The 27,753-nt window shown below is 34.0% G+C and overlaps 2 protein-coding genes and 1 non-coding gene across 4 annotated transcripts; all 3 read left to right on the top strand.

Moving 5' to 3' along the window:
- The first annotated feature begins 1,683 nt into the window (after positions 1-1,683).
- LOC147550685 (myosin-1-like) lies at positions 1,684-13,973 on the top strand. Of its 2 annotated transcripts, none has more exons than XM_086665254.1 (24): positions 1,684-4,329; positions 4,884-4,985; positions 5,073-5,216; positions 5,308-5,458; positions 5,588-5,615; positions 5,800-5,965; positions 6,155-6,218; positions 6,344-6,357; positions 6,445-6,529; positions 6,683-6,786; positions 6,887-7,025; positions 7,233-7,351; positions 7,445-7,597; positions 7,687-7,776; positions 8,606-8,683; positions 9,024-9,182; positions 9,303-9,512; positions 10,023-10,228; positions 10,313-10,448; positions 11,175-11,304; positions 11,429-11,575; positions 11,652-11,767; positions 12,303-12,503; positions 13,027-13,973. In XM_086665254.1, the coding sequence occupies exons 1-24, from the start codon at positions 3,823-3,825 to the stop codon at positions 13,507-13,509; spliced, it is 3,732 nt and encodes a 1,243-aa protein (XP_086521380.1). In that variant the 5' UTR covers positions 1,684-3,822; the 3' UTR covers positions 13,510-13,973. The 2 variants fall into 2 exon arrangements, with proteins under 2 accessions (XP_086521380.1, XP_086521379.1); XM_086665253.1 differs by having other exon boundaries at positions 12,291-12,503.
- Positions 13,974-18,075: 4,102 nt separating this feature from the next.
- On the top strand, positions 18,076-20,021 carry LOC147550684 (Tetratricopeptide repeat (TPR)-like superfamily protein). The gene has a single exon (XM_086669664.1). The coding sequence runs from the start codon at positions 18,329-18,331 to the stop codon at positions 19,604-19,606; it is 1,278 nt and encodes a 425-aa protein (XP_086525790.1). The 5' UTR covers positions 18,076-18,328; the 3' UTR covers positions 19,607-20,021.
- A 626-nt stretch (positions 20,022-20,647) lies between these two features.
- Positions 20,648-20,720, top strand: TRNAF-GAA (transfer RNA phenylalanine (anticodon GAA)). The gene has a single exon. It is a non-coding gene; the product is annotated as a tRNA-Phe (tRNA).
- The last annotated feature ends 7,033 nt before the right edge of the window (positions 20,721-27,753 follow it).

Genomic DNA, 27,753 nt, shown 5'->3' with positions numbered 1-27,753 from the left:
GAACTAGAATGAAGAAGAATACCTGAATTCGCTTCCCACGAACTAAATTCCGACCAGTATTCGGAAGATAAAGAGCTTCAAGTGGAGCTCCTCTACTTGAGACACCAAATTGTATAACTCGAACTCCCTTCTTTTGAGTCAGCTAGGACCTTCTTGAAGATTGAGATGAAGAACTGCTTCTTTTAGACTTGATAGAAAGAATGAGAATTTTTTCTCTAAAATCTTCTTCTCTCTAAGATGTGTGAGAGAGATGATTTTCTTCTGAGAAAATTCCACACCTTTTCTGAACTCATAATGAGCCTTTATATATGCATTACCTTAGTAGATTCCTACTCAAATAAAGAATCCTAAAAGTCTCTTTCAGAAAAGATAAGCACAAGTTAGTGTTTAAACTAACCGGGACTTCTTTTATGGGGAAAACCCTAATTAGGATTCCTCACTAATATGGCCGGCCAGAGCGGCCCTTAATGGGCTTGCTCTGTCCGGCCCAACCCTCTCTTGGCCGACCAGGGATCTCCCTTTAAGGGAATTCCCGGTTGCCCCTTAAAATTGTATTTTTACCTTTTCAGACTTCTCTTTCAAGCCCGATTCTTTATATCTTTTAGACTGGATCATATCCATCTATTTACAAGTTCCCATCAGTCTATTCTCACTGTTCTAGTTACCAATTCTTATGTGTAACCCGTTGTAGGATCCGGTCTATGTTAGCCGTGGATAACCAAAGCGATCCGACAATCATAAGCGGCTACTAGCTAAGCATTACGACTCCTAATTGAACCGGATTTATTGATCTTCCAATAAAGTCATCATTATCCTATCAGCCAAATCATAAGCATTGCCATCTTGGTCGAAGGGCATTCCTTCAAAAGGATATACCTTCAGACTCCATGGACATATATCCTTCAACATCTACTTATAATGTTGTAACTTAAGATATACAAACTCTTCTGCTTGAAACTCCACCTCTCGCCTTCCATGATCTGCTTGTTGTTACATCTTGTTTTATGTGGTGCCTAAGTTTCTTTGTAATTCTCTCAAAACCCCACTACGATGTTGCAATATTTTATCAAACGACTCTGTTTTAGCTTCACCTGATGCATATGTTGCCAAACAAGGAAGCGTTATACCGTATAACGCCTCAAAAGGAGTTATTCGGGTGGTTGTTTGGTATGATGTATTATACCAGTATTCTGCCTACGCTAACCACATGACCCACCCTTTGGACTATTACTTGTAAAACAACGTAGATATGCTTCTAAACATGTATTTACTACTTTAGTTGTTGCCCGTCAGTTTGAGGATGAAGGATGATATGATGAACTCATATTTAGTTTTGTTCCTTGTAGTCGAAACAATTTATGCCAAGAAATGGATGACTAGTTAACTGACATATAACGATAACTGAAAAAAATAAATCATCTGGGCATTTTCGATAAAGTAAGGAGCTACGCAGGAAGCGGTTCATAAAGTTGAGGATATTTGAAAAATCACCCTAAAAGTTTCTGCTCCCAAAACAAAAACTTTCACCCTTTGATAAAAAAAATTGGTAGGGTGGAATCAATTTTGGTTCACAAAATGGATTTGTTCCTACTTATTTCAAAAGGGTGTGAAGCACACTTTCTGCTCTTCTGTTTGTTTTTCTTATTCTTCTTCTTCTTATTATTATTATTCTTGTTTCGTTCTGTATTGGTCTAACCTCAAAATCACAAAATTATATCTCTTTTTCTATGTTCGATTTGTTGTGCGCTAAGTCGTTGAAGCTTCTGCAGTTGGAACAATCTTTAAAGTTTCTTTCTCTATCTAAATTCTCCAGCACATGCACCAAGAGATCTAATCTTTGAAATTTTAAAATCGCAAAATCCTATTTCTGTGTTTGGGCGGTATTGTCGGACCAGTGAAAAAAATCGTAGGTTTAAATCAGTCTTAGTTCACAAAATCAATTAAAATCTACACAAATACTGAAAGCTCTTGAAATGTGTTTGGTCCAGACCATTTTGGTGCACCAAATCATATGTGCATCTAAAACTTCCTAATGGTGGAATGATAAGGACTCGGTGGATTTAGGTAACAAACACCCTCATGTGCACTGGCGTCCACTTGAATGAAAATAACAGCATATGAATACTCCAAATAGAATGAAACAGAAATAAATTGAGTACTATTAAAACTCATGAATACATATAATCATGAACAAGGTACAATTAGAAAATCCAAAACATTTGAAATGTCCACCAAAGCCTGTCTAAAATCTAGGCTCACTATAAGAGATCCAATGCTCTACTAGTTAGCTTTAAAATAAGTAGTAGTACAACTTTTCAATTACCTATGTAAAGGACTTCTTTCAACAACAAAAAAAAAAAAAAGTAAAAAGACTTTAATTTTTTATTTAGTCCTAATAATAAGAAAATGTTGACTTCTACTAACAAAATACAACACTAATTTATTTTCTTCTATCCATATATGTCACCAGAATCCAACAAGTATTTGAACACACTTTTAAATTACGAAGTTCTTCCTTCAACAAAAAAAAAAATTTCCAAGTTCTTCAGGTAACTATTCATATACACCAAATGTTTTTGTAAAGATGCACGCCTCCAACATTGAAGAGGGGCATCACTAAATCATCTGTATAGCCACGAGTTGGTCGAAATTGCATTCCCTAATTTCTTTTAGAGATGCACATTGTTAAGGGTGGGAAGTTTGTTCCAGAGTTCGATACTCCATTTCTAATGCGCAAATTATTAAAGAAAATACCCTACTCGAAGCTTGAAACGCAACTTGTCCGCCCAACCCTCTCAATTGGATGGGCTACATATGAAAAAAGACTTGTCCGAGCATATCATATGACATGTCTAATGGAACACATAGATTAGATTCACTAGATAAGGTCGAGCTAACAAGGCTCATCCAAACACAGCTCCATGAGAACCCACGAGTTGGTCTAACCCGACACTCCTACACAGACGGGTACGGTCAGGGCGGGCTGACACAAATGTCATGGGCCCAACCGAGCCCAACCTGACTGGTTAGTCACAGGTCGACCCTCTTAGAAAACGACTTCGCCTTCCCGCATTTTGAAAAAAATAGTCAAACTATTAATTTTTCTACGTGCAACAAAATTATGAAAGACCCACTCTTTATTGTGGTCAAAATATTATCTTAGAGGATCAAATATAGTCAAGATCATGGTCAAAATGGCATGTAAAAGATCATTGTCTCATTGAAGAGTCTTTGAAGATAAATTTGGTATGTAAATGATCTGAAGTGAGGCGCCTTTAGATCTTCCTTTCAGTACATAGAGATGATCATAAACGTCAAACATAGGGATTAACGTTGTGATGATCCCAACTGCTATAATCACACGTGTCAATCTTTTTCCATCCATTTTCAGATCAACAAACTGAAACAGTAATTTTTGTTTGAACAAAAAAAAAGTGGGACCTTTTTTGGAAATTTTGAATTCCAACGATTAGGTTTGAATTTTTGTTTTTCAGTAAGATCTTTAACAACTTCAATGGCGGATGATATTCATCTCTCTCTCTAACTTTCTCTTTCTCTCACTAGTTTTACCTTCTTCTCGTTTGAAGATTTCATATTAGGAATGTAATTTGTATTTTAGGTTGAATTCGGTATTTCAAATTACCGAATTCGAGTTCGAATTCGAACGAGAGATCCAAAAAGGATTACGATTTCTGCGATTCTAGAGAGAGAAAGAGAGAGAGAGAGAGGACAAAACTTACTAGGAATTGGTGTTTATTCGTTTGATGTTGGATCTAGATTAGTTAGGTTTTTTTTTTAAATTTGAAGAAGAAGAAGAAGAAGATGTTATCTCCGTCTCCATCGTTATCAACGAGCAGTGCTGCTCGTAGTTCATTAGAAGAAATGTTAGATTCGTTAAGGAAAAGAGATGAGAAACCAAAAGATATACCTCCGAAATTACCTGTTCGTCCAACTTCTAAAGCAAGATTACCGTCAGCTAGAAGATCGTTGCCGATTAATTTCAAGATTGGAGCTGGTAATTCTGTTCCTGAGTATTTATCAAATGGTATTAAAGAGAAGGAAGGGGATAAAATTGATAAGAATTTGAGGAAGGAAGAAGAAAAGGGATTAGGTTTAGAAAATGGGGGTTTTGGGAGCAAAAAGAGGTCGAATATTGGAGTTGATCATCCAGCTGAATCTCCATATGCTAGGAAAAAGGTAGAAAAGGAGAAACTTAATGAAAGGTTGGAAGAAAATGGAGATTCATGTCCTTCTTCTGCTCCTTCTACTCTTGCAGTTCCAAATGAGGATGTGGAGTATTCAGATAATGTTGGGTTTGTTTTGAAGAAGGTAATTCATTCTTCACTTTTTAAAAACTTTAACTTTAATTCTTAGGAACTATGATGAAGGGGAAAAGATAGAGTTTTTCATCATTAATGTCTTTATAAAAGCTCAATCATAGGGAGAATTTGAGTTGGTAAGATCAAATTTTGTTCCTTTCTTCTACGAATTACAAATGAGAGAACAAATTTAAGTTTAAGTGATATAGTTTCTATAGATGCTAGGTGATTCGCGATTTGGGTCATCGTCTCTTGTATGAAGCTTGATAGATTTGACTGTCTAACTTATTGAAGTACTCTGGAGGTGTGTTTATTTTGGGAATCTTAAAGAGAATTTTGAAGTGCCTTTGAACCATATAAAAGATTGCAGTCTAGAACCCTAATTTTATGAAACGCTTTGAAATCCCATTTCATCGGTAAAGTGGACCTAGTTAAAGAGGAAAACTCAACTGTTTATGTGTCATAAATAGCAAAATGAAATGATTCATATATTCTCTCAGTTGCTTTTAGAGTTAAGGTAGTACATTAGCTACACATGCATGTCGTTGAGCTATTCTTTTTCAGAAACTTCGAGTATGGTGTTTGCTTCGCAATGGACAATGGGAATCAGGAAAGATACAATCAACTTCTGGAAATGATGCTCTTGTTTCACTTCCGGATGGCAGCGTGAGTTTGGGATTATTTTTCATGTTTATCATAGTTCAGAAATCTTAAGTATTTGGGCATCTCAAGCATTTTTGTAATTTTGCTCAGGTTGTAACTGTCTCCCATGGAAATTTGTTACCTGCTAATCCGGATATCCTTGAAGGTGTCAATGATCTTATACAGCTCAGTTATTTGAATGAACCATCAGTTCTTCACAATCTCCAGTACAGATATTCAAATGATATGGTTTATGTAAGTGTGGTCTAGACATTTTAAGCTCATTTTGCAAATGTCTATCTCTCGGTAGCTCCTACAACTGATATTAGTTTCTCGTGTAATATAGACTAAAGCAGGGCCTGTTTTGGTTGCCATCAATCCCTTTAAAGATGTTCCGATTTATGGAAATGATTTTGTCACAGCTTATAGGCAAAAAACTATTGACAACCCTCATGTTTACGCTATTGCAGACACAGCTTTCACGGAGATGATGAGAGGTGAATACAACCAATACTCGTTCTTTGATTATTTGTTTGTTTGGTGGAGTAACCAATTATCATAATGAAACCACGTAACTTGTTACTAAATTAATTGAACACATTTTACTCTTCTGCTGATTTTTGCAGATGAGATAAATCAATCCATCATCATAAGGTAAGAAACAGTGTCTATGTCTTAGATACATGTCAATCATTCTTGTTTGAATGCTAATTTTTTTTATGGGGGTTACTCCTAATCTCCTCGCTCATCACCTTACTTTGAGCTCTCAAGAGAGTTTGTTAATTTGGAAGTTCAATTTAGCAGAGAAATTATATTTGCTTATTTTGTTGTCCCGTAGTGGGGAGAGCGGAGCTGGAAAAACTGAAACGGCAAAGATAGCGATGCAGTACCTAGCTACACTTGGAGGGGCCAATGGAATAGAGTACGATATCCTTCAGACAAACTGCATACTAGAAGCGTTTGGCAATGCAAAGACTTCCAGGAATGCCAATTCTAGTCGATTTGTAAGTCTAATGTCATGTTCAAAGTAGAAAATGTTGTATTGTGTCCAAGGTTATTGAAAATCGTCGGTTATAGTAATTGATTAATCCAACACAACATCAGCATATGCCGTTATCATATTTTGAAGTCCTTATGATTCTAGAATCTAGACTCTTGTTTGGACTCAGACAATTTATCCTGGGAATTTACAGGGTAAGCTGATTGAAATTTATTTTAGCACCAGTGGGAAAATTTGTGGCGCAAAGATTCAAACATGTGAGCATTCTCCTCTGGCCTATTCTTTTTTTTTTGCAATTTCCATTCTGAATGTATAACTAACTTCATGCACTTCTATATTGTTTGCAATTAAATCTCAACTTATCTACGAATTTTACACACAGTTCTGCTTGAGAAGGTAACTCCCTGATGCTTCTGAATTTTTTTTTCAGTTTTCCTTTATTGTCTTGTTCCCCTTTTCTAAAAATTGTATGTTTATTGTCAGTCAAGAGTAGTTCAGCTAGCTAAGGGAGAAAGAACGTACCATATCTTTTATCAACTTTGTGCTGGTGCTTCATCGTCTCTTAAAGGTATGCGATTATGTTTCCTGTCTTACTTTAAAAACGGAATGTATGTTACTTAGTTTTCTTCTTTTACCTGTCTAAAACATCTGCACTTAAACATTCAATTGGTATTTAAATTTGCTGGCAACCTTACAAGTCAAAAATCTTACCGCTTCGCAGAAAGATTGAATCTGAAAATGCCCAGTGAGTACAATTATCTGAGACAAAGTGGATGTATGACAATTGATGAAGTTGATGATGCTCGGCGTTTCCAAATGCTGACGGTAACTTCAGAATTAAGAATTAATTTATTTCGATTACCATGAGTTTGTTAGTTGAATTGCTTCCAGTTCTCTTAAAGAATCCTCTTTTCTTTCTGATCAGGAAGCATTAGATATTGTTCAAATTTCTAAAGAAGATCAAGAGAGTATATTTTCTATGCTTGCGGCATTATTATGGCTCGGGAACATCTCTTTTGAAGTGATTGACAATGAAAATCATGTTGAAGTTGTCTTAGATGAAGGTATCAATATATGAATTTTTTTGTTGGGCAAGGAGTTACCGAGTTATAATGAGATCCTGCCATTCTGGATGGATTTATGTATTCTTGTTATTTGTTAACCGCCTGGAACTCATAATAATGTCTCATCAAAATGTCTTGTGGTTCCTACGGTATCTCCTCCTCAGAACTTTCCGATAGTTATCATTGAATTTTGTCAATATGTTGCAGCTTTAACTAGTGCATCGATGTTGATGGGCTGCAGTGCTGAGGATCTTCTGTTACCTTTATCTACTCGTAAAATTCGAGCTGGCAAAGATGATATTGTTCAGAAGCTAACTTTGCCACAGGTCTGATAAGTAATTATTTCCGTTTCCCTGTGTTTTCTGTTTCTACTTGGAAGTTGTTGATGGGCTAAGACAGAGCTGCTCTGTGTTCTCTAGGCAATTGACACGAGAGATGCATTAGCCAAGTCCATTTATGCATGTTTGTTTGACTGGCTTGTACAACAAATCAACAAGTCCCTTGAAGTTGGTAAACACTGCTCAGGCAGATCAATTAGTATCCTAGATATCTACGGATTTGAATCGTTTAAGGTAACTTTCATGACATTGTGCAATTAGCTAGGCTTTATTTCTTCCTTTTTTCCTTTTTGTTCTAATTATTCATTTTAACAATTTCTTAGAAGAACAGCTTTGAACAATTTTGTATAAACTATGCAAATGAAAGGCTGCAGCAACATTTCAACCGACATTTATTCAAACTTGAGCAGGAGGTAAGCATCTGGATATAATAGCAGAAAGATTGTAGGGAATGTATAGGTGACTTTCTAACAAGTCTGCAACTCTTGGGTTCTGTGGTTTGACTATGTTGACGGTTGACCTATTGGGATTTGGGAGCCCAAAATTCACCTGCTTTGTAGTGGTTCCAAGTTAATGAAGGTTTAAATAGTCCCTTATTATATGTAGCATTGTGTTCTTTACAGTCGCGTACCTTCCCATCATAAGTTGGCATGATTTCGTACACAATTTCAGTAACAAAGGAATATGCTTTCTGTATTATTTCATTCTTATTAATGCATACGGCATAAGAAACAGAAACTACTATGTCCCCCTTATGTTGTAAGTAATCCGCTATGTATAGTTGTTGGTGATCTGTCACAGTAACAAATGGAATCAAGCAAGTAGGAAGCTTCGTCGTCAATGAAGGAAACTTTAAGGCAATTAGATAGATGGATCAAATAAGTTGGAAGTTGGGGTAGTTATGAAAAAGCATACATTCATGAAAATTAGTTTTATACATTCTTTTTCTCTCTTCCGTACACTGGGTATTCAAATACATACTGCACAGTTGTTACATAGTTATGTAATACGTGTTCTTAACCTGAGTGTCTCAGATCCTCTTTGCGTTTTATCTGTAACACCTAATTTGTCTTTCTAATTAGTTTTTCTCTTTTATTTGAGTTTTCTACTGTTTTCTGGATTTTTTTCGAAAAGGAAAAAAAAATTATACTAATATCCCAAAGGGCAAGGAATTTCTCCGTTTTTCTTTCATTACTTGTATTACATACATGAAGTCCTAGTGTGGATGGAATTTTATTTCAGGAATATACTCAAGATGGGATTGATTGGACAAAGGTTGATTTTGAAGACAATCAAGATTGTTTGAATCTATTTGAGAAGGTATGTAACTCCCTTTGTTTTCCTCACAATTGGCTAATTTGACATAGAATCCCAGTTTCTCACTTTAAAAGCTAATGATTGGTTGCAATTATCTATTTATCATCCCTTCTGCTAAAAATAAAATAAAAAGGAGCTGCTGTATTGTTTAAAGAGCCAATATTTACTTCGGTAGTATCATTAGTTATCTTATCCTAGTTATAGAATTTCTTATTTCAGTCTTTATCTTTCAAAAGATAGTTTCTTGATCATTAGTCGTGTAATTACTTCACAAGTTCTTCAGTCCAGAGCGTGTATGAAAGGTTGGAGTTATTGATGGTCTCTGTTGTGCTGTTTCATGCAGAAACCGTTAGGGCTGCTTTCTTTATTGGACGAGGAATCAAATTTTCCGAAAGCCACGGATTTGACATTTGCCAATAAGCTTAAGCAGCACTTGAACTCAAATCCCTGCTTCAAAGGGGAAAGGGGCGGTGCTTTCAGTATTCGTCATTATGCTGGAGAGGTCAGTTTTGTTCATTTATTGACTTCACATTAATGCAAGTCCGTCAAGCTTCTGACTGTATTTTCTGTTAAAGTGACAAATTTGTGTTACCATGTAACTAAAAGTGAAGACTTTTATTAGGTATTATATCAAACAGATGGCTTCTTGGAGAAGAACAGAGACCCCTTACACTCTGGTTCCATCCAGCTTCTCTCATCGTGCAGTTGTGAACTACTAAAGTTATTTGCCTCCAACATGGTGAAGCCATTGCCAACTGTGAAGCCAACAACTCCTTCAAGACGGCTAGGTTCCTCTGACTCCCAGAAACAAAGTGTCGGAACAAAGTTTAAGGTGACTAGTTATTATGCTTATTAGGTATTGAGTGTGTTGCGTAATATTCAAAACTGATAACATATGTGATAATAATACTCAAAGATGATAGAAGAACTGATCTTACTTTTAGAAATGCCATTTGTACACTTTTTTTCTTTTTCAACCTGAGTAAGCTAATTAATCATATTGACTAATAAGAATAGTGAATCTCTCTTACTGTCTACGAGTTATATCTAGGACTGGTAGTTGTTTTAACAAATGTATTCCATTCGCAATGGTAAGTTGAATTTATCTTTATAGCAACTACCGGAGAAAGAAATACTGTCTTTGTACTATGCAGTTACCTTTACCTAGTAGTACAACACAAGATGTAACATAGACGAAACATAAAGATGCAATTTTATCAAATTTCAATCTGTTTGTTAATAGGTATGCGTATGTTTGTTCTGTTATAGCTTTTCCATTTGTTATTCTGGGAGTTCTAGACATTATTTCATGCTTTTCAAAAAGTTTATCGATATCTTGTAGGGCCAACTCTTCAAACTGATGCAACGGTTAGAGAACACCACACCCCACTTCATTCGTTGCATAAAACCAAATAGTAAGCAACTTCCTGGGATGTGCGAAAAAGACCTTGTATTGCAGCAGCTTAGATGTTGTGGAGTTTTGGAGGTTGTCAGGATCTCAAGATCTGGGTATCCAACTCGTATGACCCACCAAGAGTTTGCAACAAGGTACTCGACGCAATCCTATTAGTCTTTCTTATTTACTTCGCGAAAATCTATAGCCAGTGATACCCTCTCTCATGTATTTTACAGGTATCGCTTTCTCCTTGTGGAGAATGTTGTACCACAAGATCCATTAAGTATATCGGTCGCTATTCTTCAGCAGTTTAACGTCCACCCAGAAATGTATCAAGTTGGCTATACAAAGCTGTTTTTCCGAACAGGGCAGGTATTTATTTCCCGTCATGCACGTTAGCGTATCTTCTTTTATACTTTTCTGTGACCAAAGAGGTTCTGCGTTTTCTAACAGTGTCTCGTAAATTACGTACGATAGTGTGATAACCACATCACTTCTTTCGTACACAGTAGCTTTGAAGTCAAAAAGTGCAATCTTTTAGCAATTCACACCTTCCAGAGCCTAGCTAATCAAATATTGATCTTTCATCAAGTGATGTTTTCTGGAGGAAGAAGTTTGAAGATTTGAATTTTTTTCCTTAATTCTGTTTGGAAGCTTAGAAGGCACACCTTGTTTTTCATTCTTGTCAATTTAAAAAAGATTACAAATTTAAAAGCTAGATGTAGCCATGTAGGTTTTCTTAACAAACAAACATAATAATGAGGAGAATCTGTGACTTATATCCTTGGATATGTTCAAATGCTTCTTATGCCCAACCATACAGCCCAGTACAACCTACCTTTTTCCCTCCCATTTTCTTGTAATCTACACATTCAATTGCTTGTTTCTCCAATAAATTTAGAAGACTTTCTAATTTCTACTATTGTTTCTTCTGCTTTTGAAGCAATGTACTTTGATGATTATGTTCTTATGTTTCATCTATGTTAGAATAAGAAAAGAAAATACAATCGTTGATTTTACGGTCTTCACCGTAAAAACAATTGAAGTATTTTATTCAATGAGTATTCAGTGTACTGACTTGATGTTGGTCGCTCATAGATTGCCGCAATGGAGGATGCACGAAATAGGGTGATGCAAGGTACTCTTATCGTTCAAAAATGCTTCCGCCGATACCAAGCTCTCCGTCAATTTCATGAAATGAAGGGACTGCTAATTATACTACAATCATGTAATGCATATGTATCCTCTTCATTTTATGGTTTCGCTGAAAAAGACCAAGTTACCAATTCCATGATAACCCCAAATAAAATGTCTTTGCACATCTGAATTTTCAAAGTTTTATCTGCAAACAGTTATTCGTGGTGAAAATAGAAGGAGGCATTATCAGTTCATGGTAAAGCAGAAGCAAGCAGTTATTCTTATTCAGAAACTTAGGAAGCAGCAGATTGCTAGGAAAATACTCAATGAGCGACAGAAGGCAGCTATATGTTTGCAGTCCGGTATGTTTTCTTGTTAAGGGATGGATTTGTTGTTTGGTATTCAACCAAATTAATTTATTTTCCATTTTTTCTGCAGCAACCCGTGGTTGGCTAGCCAGAAGGCATTTTGAGCACATGAGGAACCTGGAAAGATCAACTCTTGACAGCGCCGAGGCTGAAGGTTTGGAAGATGAGAAGATTCAAGAACCCAAGGTATTGATTCCTGATAAACTGGTTTCGATATTTATTTTCTTCTCTAGTGTGGTCTCTGATCATGAAATTTAAAAATTATAATGACGTGGCCAAGGCCGAGTTGCACAATCCGGGGCTGTGGTAGGTCAAATTCTTAAACTGTAGCCCTTAAGATGCATCAACGTTCATTCTCTTTGGTATACGATATGAATGTCAAAGTATTACCAGGACAGTGTAATATAAAAACTGAATTGAAATGGGTAACAGAAATCTTTCTTTTAGTTTCCGTTACCTGGAAGCAAAGCTACCAAGTGAAGAAGTGATTTAGATGTTTCTGCTTCAATTATCAGTGTCATAAAATTGGTAACCATCTCTACATAGTTAATCATCTACTCAGTTTTGTGGATTTTCAATGTTTTCTGTTCGCTGTTCCTGATACTTTTACGATGTTCTCAATGATTGCTTACATTTTGTATGGAATTCTAATGAAGTAAACGGAAAAGAAAGAAAAAGAGAAGCAAAGATTAATTATTTCTTTGGGCAGGATGCGGAACAGGAACATATTCAGGTAGAGGCTTCAGCTTTTGCGGAACTTCAGAGGCGGGTTATGAAGGCAGAAGCTGCGCTGGAACAGAAGGAAGAAGAAAATGCCATGTTACAACAACATCTTAGGAAACTCGAGGCAAGGTGGTCAGAGTATGAGGCCAAGGTGAAATCCAAGGAAGAAACTTGGCAAAAGCAGATGACATCTCTGCAGGTAATTTTCCTGCTAGTTTTTAAGTTTATGTGTGTTTCCGAAAGAAAAAAAAACTGACGACAACTTAGATCCTAGCTATAATGAAATTCCGTATGTTAGGGACATCGCCAATTTCTTCATCATGTAAACGTATAAAACAAATACTCGAATTTACTACTTCCCAAATTCTTCGTATTTTTTCAGAAATGACTGGGATTGGTTGTTTTACAAGATCATTTGCAGAAGCTAAACCTATCCAACCTGACCAAAATTATTTCATAGTTCTGTGGAAGTTTTGAGCAAATGACATTTTCTTTGAAAACGTTGGTTTTAAAATGTTAGAAGTTAGGCAATCTTGGATTGCAGTTTAGCAGTTATGAGTTCGTTCTTATGCTTTCTTTATTAAATGGAAGCCAAACTTGTTAACCTTGCTATTTTTCCTTGTCGACTTTATTTCATCTACATGTGAATGAGAATGACCTACCCATGAACTGATAATGACTCGTACAGAACTAATATTCCAGCAATGATGATAATAACGCAGGTTACTCTAGCTGCAGCAAAGAGGCGTCTTGAAGCTGAAGATAGAGCCGCACAAAATGGAAAATCCGATGCTTCCCCTTCCCCATCACCACTTTATTACGATTCTGAAGGTACACCAGGAACCCGCACTCCAGAAGGAAGCACACCAATGAAACAACATAGTCGCACCCCTGAACCCGAACCGACACGACATAGTACCGGTCATACTGTAATCAGCCCCCTAGCGAAAGAGTTTGAGCAGAGGAAACAAGTATTTGAAGATGATGTGAAGTTCATCATTGAGGTCAAGTCAGGTCAATCAGTTTCTTCTGCAAATCCTGAAGACGAACTTCGTAGACTTAAATTCAGATTTGAGTCATGGAAAAAGGAGTACAAATCAAGGTTACGAGAAACGAAGGCGACTATTCATAAGATTGGAATTTCAGAGATAGATAGGTCAAAAAGTAAGAAATGGTGGGGGAAGAGAAGCATGAGAATGACATAAATTTTCTGAAATCTGAAATTCTGATCTTTATCGGCCAGTCTACATTTCTCGAATGGATCCCTCCATTTTGATCTTTACAAACGCCAAGTCAGAAACCTTCCTCAGATTGAGAGAGAAGGCGGTGCTATTGTTCGAGGTCAGTTTCTCGAATGGTTCCCTCCATTTTGATAAATTATCGACGACCGTGCACCATTTTGTGAATAGCTATATCGTCAATGGAACGAGTTCGTCTTGTATCTAAACTCCATTTTTCTTTTACCTTTTCCCGGCCTTAAGTTTATAGATGTGGAGGGAGTGGAATTATTCATATGATTGTTTATAGCAAAAGAGGAATTTGAAGAGAAACTTTTGTGAAATTCCCATTTTTTTTCCCATTGTTGGGATGAATGTATGTATATGTTTGTTGTTGTCAGTGATGTAATTCTCTAAGTATAGTAATCAATGGAAATACAACAGTTGTTCCACTTCTTGCTGCATGTAATTCTTTTTCTTCATCACTAATAGCTAGTGAGAGAAATTAAAGACATAACTTCTTTCATCCTTTTTTTTTTGTCTCTCTTTCCTCCAAGTCGTAGCAGTTATCAATATTGTTCTTGATGAAGGCTCCATGAGCTCACCAGAAAGCCCTTTGGCATCGCCACTTACTAAATTTGAGCGTGCACCAATAGTCAGATTACGGATAGGCATACGTATATTGTCATTCACCTAAAGGAAATTGGGTTTCACCTATTGTTTTAGGCAGCTTACGCAGAAAAGGAAGAGAGAGAGAGAGAGTCCATGATCCATTACAATAACTTACACAACAAAATGTTAAAAACCCAAGTAATTAAATACATTAATATAGTTGTAGAAATTCCATGAGCTCATCAAGTTTCCAGACATTCTCATCCTCATCAATGCTTGCTTTTCATAGCCACCACCCTTATTATCATGGTTTGATAATTTTGGTGGTCTGAATCTGATAGTACTCATAATCTCCAAGAAGACACAACAGAAGAATAACAAGCCAATGAGAGCCATAGTTGGAAGAGTGAAACCAAACAATAACAACTTTATTTGATTATAATCATCATCATAAGATAATAACAAAGGCTCCCACTTTGGAAGGGAAGAAGAAGAAGAAGAAGAAGATGATAAACTAGGGTTACTTTTCATTTTTGTTAAAACTTCCTCACTTGAGAGAAGAGTCATTGTAGTACTAGTATCTCCTTACATTTATAAAGACCACATGAAGTAGGTTCATGGGTTCTCATGGGTACAAAAAGTCAAATATAACCTTAATACTAATAGCCAACTCATGCATCTAAATATATGCCCATCTCTAGTCACATGGATTAAGCTAATTTTAGTAGAATATTAAGTTCAATCAATTTGGTAAATCAAACTTTTACTTATTGAATATGAGTGGTCATTGGTACAAGTTACCATAGAAATTTATAACAAATCTCCTTCCTATTAAAAAGTAAGAATAGTCCATGTAGTCCTAACTTTAGTTGAAGAACTAAGGTTGTGTTTGACCAAGGAAATGTGTTCATTTCCACTTAGTTATAAGAAGGGATTTGTGGGAACGCAAAAAAATAAATTCCGCAGATATGTTAAAAAATCACATATTTTTTCACAATTTTGAGTACCCACTTTTCCATGAAAATAAAATTATCACCAAATAAGAAAATAGCCCAATTTTTTCGAACCCATTGTAAGTAGAAACTACAAAAGCGGTAAAATCGCCCTATTTATAATCAAGTAGTATTGAGTATAAATCTATATAAACTAAAACATATTTGACCTTGTTGTCCTATGTGGACTAAAAGAAAGACAAAACCTTCTATATCAACAGTGTAAAAAAAAAAACCTTAACACATGATCAATTTAAATACCCTCTATGTTGAGAAAATTCCACATAAATCAAAGTTTTTTTTTTTTTTTTTTGTTGAAACACATAAATCAAAGTTAATTGGTAACAATTCCACTTTATATCTCTCTGGTTAAAAGCATATATTATATAAAAGCTGCCCAAATTAAGTCCAATATATGGCGTATGGGTACTTTTTATACTGTTGGCCCACTAAACATGTAAATTCATGCAAAACAATTTCTCTCCAAGCCTTCAAGACACGAGCTTGTTTCAAGCATCCCACGTACCTCACGTGCTAATCCCTCAAATGTTCATTTTCTTTCTCGTTTGGAGAAAGTTTTGATGTCACAATCCCATCCGAGAGACTCGAAAGCTTGAATTGTGATTATATGTTCAGTAAATGTTGAAGTCTTTTAGGTGAGTTTGGAAATATTTTCCAAAAATAAAACTTTGTACCCGCTAGACTTGGACCTGAGTATCTAAAACTAAGACAATATCGATTACTGCTAAAGTTTGAAGCGTCACAGATGGTATCAGAGTCGAGGATAGCTCCTTGTCAAGGGTGCGGGATTATGATTGTCTCACATCATTTAGAAGAGAATTTGGGCCCTAGTTTAACGATGTATGCTCAAGCTTGGTAAGTGTTGAGGTCTTCCGGACAGTGGTGGACCTAGAAAACTTTGTTTGTGGGGGCACATTTTAATTATAGCATATAAAAAATTATTTTAGTCGACCACGTGTTTCTATTCTCTTATTCCAAGACATTAATCGAAAGGTAAACCGAACTCATTAAGATAGGGTTACATTTCAAAGAAAAGAGTATAAATTTCACTCTAATGACAATTTGTTCGTAGAGGGGTCAATTTTCTATTTAAAAAAAAAAATAACACTTGGCTACAAATTGTCAATTCCGGCCAGTTAGCTAGTTTGTCACAAATTAATGAATTATGGGCCAAATTTGCTACTTGGTTATACAATGAGGGCCAAAACAGACTTGACCCTTAACTTATGTTTCACTTTAACGTGTCATTTGACGGGCTTGGCTACTGGGCTGAGAAGTGAGTGATGAGAAACATGATCTTGGGTTGGTATATGGGCCGGCGACGGCTTGTACCTTAAAGGTAAGAGAGTGCCTGTACCTACACGGTTACACGGAGGGGTCTTAGAATTTTCTAAAGGGAGCCGCCACCTTTGGGTCTTAGAATGTAGCTACTAAGAGCATCTCCAATGCAAAATTTAAAAAAAAAAAACTCTATTTGACTTATGTGTTGAATCTCAATTGAGATTCTCTTTCCTATGTGACTAACTTGAGTGTCTCTAATTCAAGTCCTTCTCCAATGCAACACTCTAAAAAACTCTAATAGATACACATGTCACACATACATTTAATAGGAAAAAATAGTTGAGAAAGAAAAGTTTTCTATTGGTCCAAAAATTAAATTTGATGATTAGGACACTTAAGACTCTCAAAAGAGATCTCAAAAATAGAGTTTCTAGTTGAGACATCTTAAAACTTAGAGCATCTCCAATGCAACACTCAATCTTAGAAATTTCGAGTGCCACTTAAGATTTTTAGAGTTTTTTTTCTTAAAAATCCTCTCCAATGCAACACTCTATTTGGATCTCTAAGATGACGTGTCGAGGGTGGAATAGAGATATCTCAAGAAGACACTCCATTTCTAGAGTGTCCTCTTGAGATATCTCTAATTGTCCAACTCATCAATATTTGATTTTCAACCAATAGAATTCGAGTCTTCTATATTTTCTAAAATAACTTATTATTTATTTACAAAAATAACGATGTCACATAAGTAAATAATATAAGTTTAGAGTTTTGCGTTGGAGACAAAAAAAAATTGAGGATCTCTATTAACGCCACCTAGGAGTGGGAATCTCAAATGGAACTTGACACATAGGATGAATAGAGATTTTTTTGAGTTTTGCATTGGAGATGCTCTTAATGCTTCCACATCATCTTAAGATCTCAATTGAATTTTGCATTGGAGAAGTTTTTTCTCAAAAAAAACTCTAACGTCCTAGGTGGCACTTAAGATTTTAAGATTGAGTCTTGCGTTGGAGATGCTCTAAGAATAACATTTTACAGTACCGCTTGGTACACAAAAATACATCAAGATTTTTGCCCAAATCGGTGGACTCAACAAATTTTCGCCCACGTCCACTGAATTCAATTTCAATACCAGAACATTTTTTAATTCGGTAGACCTTGAGTAAAATTTTGTACGAAATTCGATCTGAATCCCCACCGATTTCAATTCAAAACGTTGACCTTGAATCGAATTTTGTAACTAAATTCAACCCGAGACTATCGATTTGGGAACGCCTATAATCAATTACAGTCAAACTAGATTTATCAGGTCAAAGGGTGTGAGACGGTCACCTTTAACACAGAAGCACCTTTAAAACTTCCCCTTGGAAATAATGCTTCTATGTAGTTGAAAAGGTAAAAAGTGATGCTTTCTGTTAAGGTTCGCGGGTTGATGGGTTCCATCTTGGGTGTGACGTTCAGAACCAAACTAGATGTTACCAACCAACTAAAGTCGATTTTACTTATATGCATACTAATTTCAGAGAAGAAATACGAGGAAGATTTCCATCAAAAGCACAAACATATGTTGTAATTGAAAATTTTGTATATAATAGTGCAATGAACTTCAATATCTATCGAAGTCCTACTCCTACATCAATGTTTGTTTGTTTTTCTTTATCGTCTGACTCGGCTGAACCTAAATTGTCTGAATCAACTGCTGTTAAGGTCAACCTAAATCAGATTTTGAAGATTTGAGCAAAAACAAACCATCTGAAATGTGATTTGATTGAAGTATGACCTTGAGTTAGATTATATGTTTTTTTTTCAAAATAATCTTGGATTGCCTGCCTCTCTAATATATTTGTGTACATCATCAAACATCAAAAACCTCTCGTAATTCTAGAGAGAGAAAGATAATGGGACCAAACAGTGTTAACCACCAACGTCTACTCTCCTACACAAAGCTCTTGGCTGCTCATGTAAACCAAGCTCGTCATGAACAAGCACTCTCTCTCTTCACCCATATGAACTCCATCCCTAACCTCTCTCTCGACCCATTCGTCTTTCCACTCGCTCTCAAATCCTGTACTGCTCTTCGCCGACCTAATTTTGGTAAATCAATCCATACCCACACCATTAAATCATCTCTCCTCTCTAACCCATTTGTGGCTTGCGCTCTCGTCGATATGTATGGAAAATGTTTGTCAATCTCTACTGCTCGTAACTTGTTCGACGAAATTCCTCAACGAAATGTAGTTGTTTGGAATTCCATGATTTCTCTTTACTCTCGTTCTAATAATCTCTCCTCTGCTCTTGAGTTGTTTGAACTCATGGACGTAGAGCCTAATCCTTCTTCTTTTAATTCAATAATGGCTGCATTATCCGAATCAAAAGATGGGTCTTCGCAAGCATTTGCTTTTTATCGAAGAATGCAAAAGTTTAACGTTAAGCCAAATTTAATCACAGTTCTTGCTCTTTTACCAGCTTGTGTTGGGTTAGCTTCTATCAATCTAGTGAAGGAAATTCATGGGTATTCGATTCGAATTTCATTAGATTCAGATACCCATTTGAGCAGTAACCTCGTAGAAGCTTATGGGCGATGTGGGTCTCTATCGAATGCTCGTTTCGTCTTCGAAAACATGGCTGAAAGAGATGTAGTTTCATGGAGTAGTATGATTTCAGCTTATGCATTTCATGGGGAGGCTGAGAAAGCATTATTTGTTTTCGAACAAATGGAATTAGCGAAAATTAAGCCTGATGGAATAGCTTTTCTTGGGGTATTGAAAGCTTGTAGTCATTCAGGATTGGCAGATGACGCGAAGAAGTATTTCTCGAAAATGCAGAAGGATTATGGTCTAGTTGCAGGAAGTGATCATTATGCGTGTTTAATCGATGTGTTAAGTCGGGCAGGAAAGTTATTTGAAGCTTATGAGGTTATTAAAGGAATGCCGATGAAGGCAACTGCGAAAGCTTGGGGAGCTTTACTTGGAGCTTGTAGAAGTTATGGAGAAGTTGAGCTTGCAGAGATTGCTGGGAAGGTTTTGTTTGAGATAGAGCCGGAAAATGCCGGAAATTATGTGTTGTTAGCTAGTGTTTATGCTGCTGCAGGAAGATTAGATGACGCAGAGAGAGTGAGGAGGAAGATGAAAGAACGAGGTGTCAAGACTTCGCCCGGTAGTAGCTGGTTTATGTAAATCTACCATTGATATGTTGCAGATCTTCAGCATAATCTAAGAAGCATTGGTACCATAGACGGATTTTAAAAGCCCCATTTTCCTTTTGGGATCATTTACCGATTCTGTTCAATCGTAGGAATCTTTGGAACTCGCTAATGCTATTATTTGGAGTATTTGGAAAGCGGGAAATAGAGGAACGTTCAAAGGAGAACGGGTTTACTGCGATAACGTTTTAGCTTCTATTACATCGCTAGTATGTTTTTCGGGCTAAGAATAAGAATTGGTATCTATACGTTTCTTATAGAGATTTCACTTGCAATTGGGAGGCAATTTTGGTCAGTGTGTAGGGTATTATAGTTTTTACTTGTATATGATAACTTTTTGTAACCTCTTTTATTCAATTTATATACTCTTGTCTTTATTCGAAAATAAAGCATTTGTACCATCTCCATGAACCAATGAGTGAAGATCCCTAGATGTTACATTCTTGGTTGTGAGAGTACCCTTTGTCCACAATGTGACAATGTCATGCGACCCATCACTTATAAGGTTCCTTAAGCCAAGGATGTGTCTATTTCGGTAGGTGACGTAGAGCACATGTAATCACTGGGCACATCACGCCTCAATTAGATTCTGATACCATGTTAGGTTTGCGATGATCCTACTCAAAACCAATGTGAAAGTGGAAGCCCTAATTCATATCATATTTTTGGTGAGGAGAGTACCATTTGTTTTTGTGGGACTATCCTCACAGGTAAATAGGTCTTTAGGTGACCCTAAATCCGTCCTCGTACCATTTGAAATTACTTCTAGTTTTGCCATTGTGGGATGTATTGATTATTGACATGCCTTACAGAACCATGGCAGAGATGCTGTCACCAACAAAACTGTGTGATATAGGTTAGATGTGGGGTTATTTTGTTAAGGTATATTGGTGTTAAAGAGTGAGAGATATAGAGCCATTATGTACTTGACAAATTGTGTTAGGTTTCCATTGCTTAAATTGTACAGTACCAGTTAGGTGTGATATATAAAGCTGTTGATCAGAAGTACCATCAAGCGGGGATAGCTCAGTTGGGAGAGCGTCAGACTGAAGATCTGAAGGTCACGTGTTCGATCCACGTTCACCGCATTTTTTATTTTGTTTTTCTTTTCCTGTTTTCTGTGACACTTCTTGGATATGTTATGAAGTAGTTTTACATTTTATATTCTTAATGCTATTTCCAGAGAACATAGAGACATATTTCACTTATGATACAAAAACAAGAAATGAACTACTACACTACGCCAATTCAAAACAAAAAACTACTACACTACGCCCGTCATCTTCCTTAAGCGGTTCAGAAAGAACATTAGAGGCATCTTTGAAACACTATTTCCTTTCTTATAGTAAAGCATTGGTACCATCTCCATGAACCAATGAGTTCATAGCCATAAGTGGTACATTTTTTGTCGTGAGAATACCCTTTGTCTAGATGTGACAATATCACGTGACCCATCACTTGTGAGATTTCAACTCAAAACTGATTGAAGTGACCACTGGGCATATCATGTCTAGATTATGATATCGTGTTAAGTTTGCGAAGATCCAACTCAAAATCAGTTCGAAGTGAAAGCATGATTAACATTATATTTTCGGTGACGAGAGTACAATTTGTTAATGTGAAACTATTCCCACTGGTAAATGTGACTTTACGTGCCTCTAAACCTGTCTTAGTAACATTTGAAATGACTTCTAGTTTTGCCACTGTGGATGTATTGATTATTGCCATGACTTACAAAACCATGGCAGAGATGTTGTCACCTTGTGATTAGGTTAGATTGGTGGTTATTTTGTAAGGTATATTAGTGCTAAAGAGGGAGAGATAGAGAGCCATTATGTATTTGACAACTTTAGTTTTGCAGATGGTATACCAGTCAGCGTGTTCCATTGTATACTTTAGTTGATCAAAAACAATAAGAAGCGGGGATAGCTGAGTTGGGAGAGCGTCAGACTGAAGATCTGAAGTTCACGTGTTCGATCCTTTTTCATGTTTTCTATGACATTTTCTACTTGTGCCCAAGGGTGAGGCCACCAAGGAGTCTGTGGGGGCACAGAATAAGCCCTCTTATAGGGAAGTTCATGTACCTATATACCCACCACCTCCTAACCCATTAATGATCTAACTTAAGCTGATGTAGAAATAGTCTAAAGCCCAGTAATTTCCTACCTCAAGTCCAGATGTTGGTTAAGATCCTTTAAATAAGATTAAAGAAAATTTTGAAGACGCTTCTCGTTCTCTAAGTTAAAACCACCCCCCAAATTCTGAAACTTTGAAAAACGTTTTCTAAGCACGAATTTGTTCAGTTTGCTCGAGCCGATTTTCATTACAAATTTGGCTCACCAATTTTAACAGGGGGCGGGGAACAACTTTATACTACATATAATTTAAAATTGGCAGACCTAGGCTAAATTTTGAAAGAAATTCGGCTTAAGTACCCATTTAAACTCTAGCATATTGAAGTTGAATTCGGTGGATTTGAGCAGAGTTTTGTAACAAAATTTGGCCAAAGTCTACTCAATTTCGGACGCCTCTAACTAAAGACAATGAAACCACGTTTACCAAGTCAAAGAGAATGCGTAACAGAAGGCACTTTCAAAAAAATTCCTAAATATGGGAAACTTTGTGTTGGGCCAAAATATTTTCCATTGATGCTATCCACAAGGTATTTGATGTAGTAAATTAAAATATTATGTAATCTATATAATAAAACAGAAGGAAAAACGATGATTGGGACAAACATCCTTTTTTAATAAGGGACTAGGGTATATTCCGTGCCCTAGGGCACGGACACTTGTATCAATCAAATGTTACGAAATTTATATATTTTATTAAGAGAGAGATTTTATTAGTTATTATTTTTTGTATTACTTTTTTGTTTCTTTTCTCTTAAATTAGTTATTTTTCTATTGAGAGATTTCAATTTCTTTTTTTAACCCTTGAAATTTATTTTGTTTCTTTATTTTTTAAATTAGTTATTTTATTTTTAAGAAGGAAACGATTATTGTTTTTTAAATAGGTAATTTTATTTTTACGAAGGACTATATTTTAAATTTTGAGAAGGGCTTCTAGGGTATATCCCGTGCCCTAGGGCACGGACACTTGTACAAATTACATGTTACGAAATTTATTGTTAAATTTCAAGTGTAATTTATTGTTAAATTACACTTGAAATTTATTTTTTTTTTTTTTCTTAAATTAGAATTTTTATTTCTAAGAAGGAAAGGATTATTGTTTTTTAAATAGGTTTTAACCCTTGAAATTTATTTATTTATTTTTTTTCTTAAATTAGAGATTTTTTTTCTAAGAAAGAAAAGATTATTGTTTTTTTTAATAGGTAACTTTATTTCTACGAATGACTATATTTTAAACTTTGAGAAGGGCTTCTAGGCAATATCCTTTATTCAAAAAGGGTGCTTGTCCCAATCATCGTTTTCCCTTCTGTTTTATGATATAGACTAGTGTATATCCCGTGCCCTAAGGCACGAACACTTGTATCAATCAAATGTTACGAAATTTATTGTTATATTTTATTGAGAGAGAGATTTTTATTAGTTATTATTATTTTTTTGTTTCTTTTATCTTAAATTAGTTATTATTTTATCGAGAGAGAGATTTTAATTTCTTTTTTATTAGTTATTATTTTTTATTGAATATTAGTTATTATTTTTTATTAGTTATTAGTTTTTTGTATTATCAGTTTCTTTTCTCTTAAATTAGTTAGTATTATTTTATTGAGAGAGAGAGAGAGAGAGAGATTTTAATTTCTTTTTTTAACCTTTGAAATTTATTTTGTTTCTTTTTTTCTTAAATTAGTTATTTTATTTCTAAGAATGAAAGGATTCTTGTTTTTTAAATAGGTAACTTTGTTTCTACGAAGGACTATATTTTAATTTTTGAGAAGGGCTTCTAGACAATATGCATAATTAAAAAAAGATGTTTGCCCCAGTCATCGTTTTCCTTCTGTTTTATATAATAGATTTTAAAAATACTCTTAATTAATAAATGAAATATTTGTTTTGCCCTAGGACACGGACACTTGTATCAACCAAATGTTACGAAATTTATTGTTATATTTTATTGAGAGAGAAATTTTTTTATTAGTTATTATTTTTTTTTTCTTTTCTATTAAATTAGTTATTATATTATTGAGAGAGATATTTTAATTTCTTTTTAACCATTGAAATTTATTTTGTTTCTTTTTTTCTTAAATTAGAATTTTTATTTCTGAGAAAGAAAGGATTATTATTTGTTACGAAATTTATTGTTATATTTTATTGAGAGAGAAATTTTTTTATTAGTTATTATTTTTTTGTTTCTTTTCTATTAAATTAGTTATTATATTATTGAAAGAGATATTTTAATTTCTTTTTAACCATTGAAATTTATTTTGTTTCTTTTTTCTTAAATTAGAATTTTTATTTTTGAGAAAGAAAGGATTATTATTTTTTAAATAGGTAACTTTATTTCTACAAAGGACTATGTTTTAAATTTTGAGAAGGGCTTCTAGACAATATCTTTTATTAAAAAAAGATTTTTATTTCTAAGAAGGAAACGATTATTATTTTGTAAATAGGTAATTTTATTTCTACGAATGACTATATTTTAAATTTTGAGAAGGACTTCTAGACAATATCCTTTATTAAAAAAAAAGATGTTTGTCCTAATCATCGTTTTCCCTTCTATTTTATTATATAGATTATGATTGAAATTTGTTTTGTTTTTTTTTCTTAAATTAGTTATTTTATTTCTAAGAAGGAAAAGATTATTGTTTTTTAAATAGGTAACTTTATCTCTACGAAGGACTATATTTTAAATTTTTAGAAGGGCTTCTAGACAATATGCATAATTAAATAAGGGGGTTTGTCCCAGTCATCGTTTTCCCTTCTGTTTTATATAATAGATTATTTCTACGAAGGACTATATTGTTATTCTTTTTTTTGTATTATTTTTTGTTTCTTTTCTCTTAAATTAGTTATTATTTTATTGAGAGAGAGAGAGATTTTAATTTCTTTTTTAACCCTTGAAATTTATTTTGTTACTTTTTTTCTTAAATTAGTTATTTTATTTTAACCCTAGGGCATGGACGTTGTATCAATCAAATGTTACGAAATTTATTTTTATATTTTATTGAGAGAGAGAGATTTTTATTAGTTATTATTTTTTGTTTCTTTTTTCTTAAATTAGTTATTATTTTATTGAGAGAGAGATATTTTAATTTCTTTTTTTAACCCTTGAAATTTATTTTGTTTATTTTTTTCTTAAATTAGAATTTTTATTTCTAAGAATGAAAAGATTATTATTTTTTAAATAGTTAACTTTATGTCTACGAAGGACTATGTCTTAAATTTTGAGAAGGGCTTCTAGACAATATCTTTTATAAAAAAAAGATTTTTATTTCTAAGACGGAAATTATTATTGTTTAGACAATATCCTTTATTAAAAAAAGATTTTTATTTCTAAGAAGGATACAGTTATTATTTTTTAAATAGGTAACTTTATTTCTACGAAGGACTATATTTTAAATTTTGAGAAGGGCCTCTAGATAATATGCATAATTAAAAAAGGGTGTTTGTCCCAGTCATCGTTTTCCCTTCTGTTTTATATAATAGATATTTTATTGAGAGAGAGAGATTTTTATTAGTTATTATTTTTTTGTATTATTCTTTTGTTTATTCTCTCTTAAATTAGTTATTATTTTATTGAGTGAGAGAGATTTTAATTTCTTTTTTTAATCCCTGAGATTTATTTTGTTTCTTTTTTTCTTAACTTAGTTATTTTATTTCTAAGAAGGAAACGATTATTATTTTTTTAAATAGGTAACTTTATTTCTACGAAGGACTATATTATAAATTTTGAGAAGGGCTTCTAAACAATATCCTTTATAAAAAAAGGATGTTTGTCCCAGTCATCGTTTTTCCTTCTATTTTATATAATAGATTTTTTTTGTTTCTTTTCACTTAAATTAGTTATTATTTTATTGAGAGAGAGAGATTTTAATTTCTTTTTTGAACCCTTGAAATTTATTTTGTTTCTTTTTTTTTCTTAAATTAGTTATTTTATTTCTAAGAAGGAAACGATTATTGTTTTTTAAATAGGTAACTTTATTTCTACGAAGGACTATATTTTAAAATTTTAGAGGGGCTTCTACACAATATCCTTTATTAATAAAGGATGTTTGTCCCAGTCATCGTTTTCCCTTCTGTTTTATATAATAGATATTGTCTAGAGGCCCTTCTCAAAATTTAAAATATAGTCCTTCGTAGAAATAAAGTTACCTATTAAAAAATAATAATCGTTTCCTTCTTAGAAATAAAATAACTAATTTAAGAAAAAAAGAAACAAAATAAACTTCAAGGGTTAAAAAAAGAAATTGAAATCTCTCTCTCTCTCAATAGAATAATAACTAATTTAAGATAAAAGAAACAAAAAAATAATACAAAAAATACTAATATAAATCTCTCTCTCTGAATAAAATATAACAATAAATTTCGTAACATTTGATAGATACAAGTGTCCGTGCCCTAGGGCACGGGATATACCCTAGTAAATAGATATGATACATAGATTTTTTTATAATGAAAAATGTGCTCCCATAAAGGAAATTTTCTGGCATCGCCACTGCTTGTGTCATGATATAGTTTTGTTGTTTATCTTCTACATTTTGAAAAGGTTAATGCGGTTTCGAAAGAACATTAAACATCTTTGAAACCCTATTCCGCTTTTGTGTAAAAACAAGACATGAACCACTACACCAAATTGCATTTCTCGAGCAAAACTCGTACTTCGCGTTAGCTCCGTGAACTATTTTGTTTTATTTAGTTTTATTGATTAAATTTACGTAGTAGTTGGAACAAATGCACTTGCCTCATAAAATGGAAAAAGTAATAGTAGTCTATTTCTTTCTTTCTTTTGTTTTGGTATTATTTGAGGTTAAATGGTGGGAGAAGCTGTCAAAAAGTATGGTTAAGTAAAGAGCTCCATTATTAGGAGGTGCTTAGAATATTCTTTTATGAAGTATATGAATGATGAATCTCACTTATATGAATTATTTTATTTTTGTAGTGTCCTAAAAAGTTGTGGTCATCCAAGGAGTACTATTCCTTGGGATAAGAATATATATTACATATTACATATAAATATAAAAATGGAACATATGAGATGATCAAATAAAAATAAGTACAATTGGTATGTATTTATGGAGGTGAGAAAACTAAAGTTAGGAGAATGTCCGACCTGAATTTCAAAATTGAAAAGAAATATTTACACAAAAATGTTAACTTCAAGTTGTGTTATGTTTTACTTCAAGTTGTGTGACTTAACTTGACCAGCTCTGCTAGAAACTTACAAAAATAAACAAATTGATGTGAAAGTTCAAAAAGAATTTGGCATAAAAAGATAAATAAAGAGAAAATGATGTCCCAATTCCCCCTCTCACCAAAAATATAATTGTCTTTTTAGAAAGGAATTTATGCATTATAATCTCAAGTCTCGACGGTCAACTTTCACTAAAAGAAAACATTTCCCTTTGTGTCAACTAAGAAAAAGCAGTGGGAAATTTTTTTTTTTTTATGTTAGTTGAAAATACATTCTTTGTTCGGAAAATTTATCAACTTTATAATACTTAATTGAATTGCAAAAAATTTTCTACTAGGGAATGCTTCCAAATTCCGTATTTCCATGACTAATAATTTGTTGAACATGGACCTCACTTAAGTTTTACCTGTCCCATCCAAAAATTATTGGATAGTTTTATTTAATTCACTAAAATGCTTCTATATAATAGTCATAAAAATGAAATAGTAAATTAATATGTAATGAAAATTAATTAATTAAGCACTAGGTAAATAATAAAAGTGATTCTATCTAAAACAATATATTATTTGTTAGTAAGTTAATGAGCAGACAATTATCTGTCATGAGTCATTACTCCAACCAGTTAAAGTGTATAATTTAAGTAATGATAACAAAGTTTTGATCTATTTTCAATTAGTTTATAAGTTCGATCATGAGTGTGATCCACTGAATCCTATGTGTTATCGTAGTATGCATGTCTGATACACTCTGTTCCACAATCATGTCTACAATAAGCTTCGTATCTTCCTTCTCCAACAAGGATTTCAC

Source organism: Eschscholzia californica, unplaced genomic scaffold, assembly GCF_041429995.1.
Source record: "Eschscholzia californica isolate CP2 unplaced genomic scaffold, dmEscCali1.0.p SCAF_3, whole genome shotgun sequence".
In the NCBI taxonomy this organism is placed as follows: Eukaryota; Viridiplantae; Streptophyta; class Magnoliopsida; order Ranunculales; family Papaveraceae; genus Eschscholzia; species Eschscholzia californica.
This window is presented reverse-complemented; position numbering and strand designations above follow the sequence as displayed.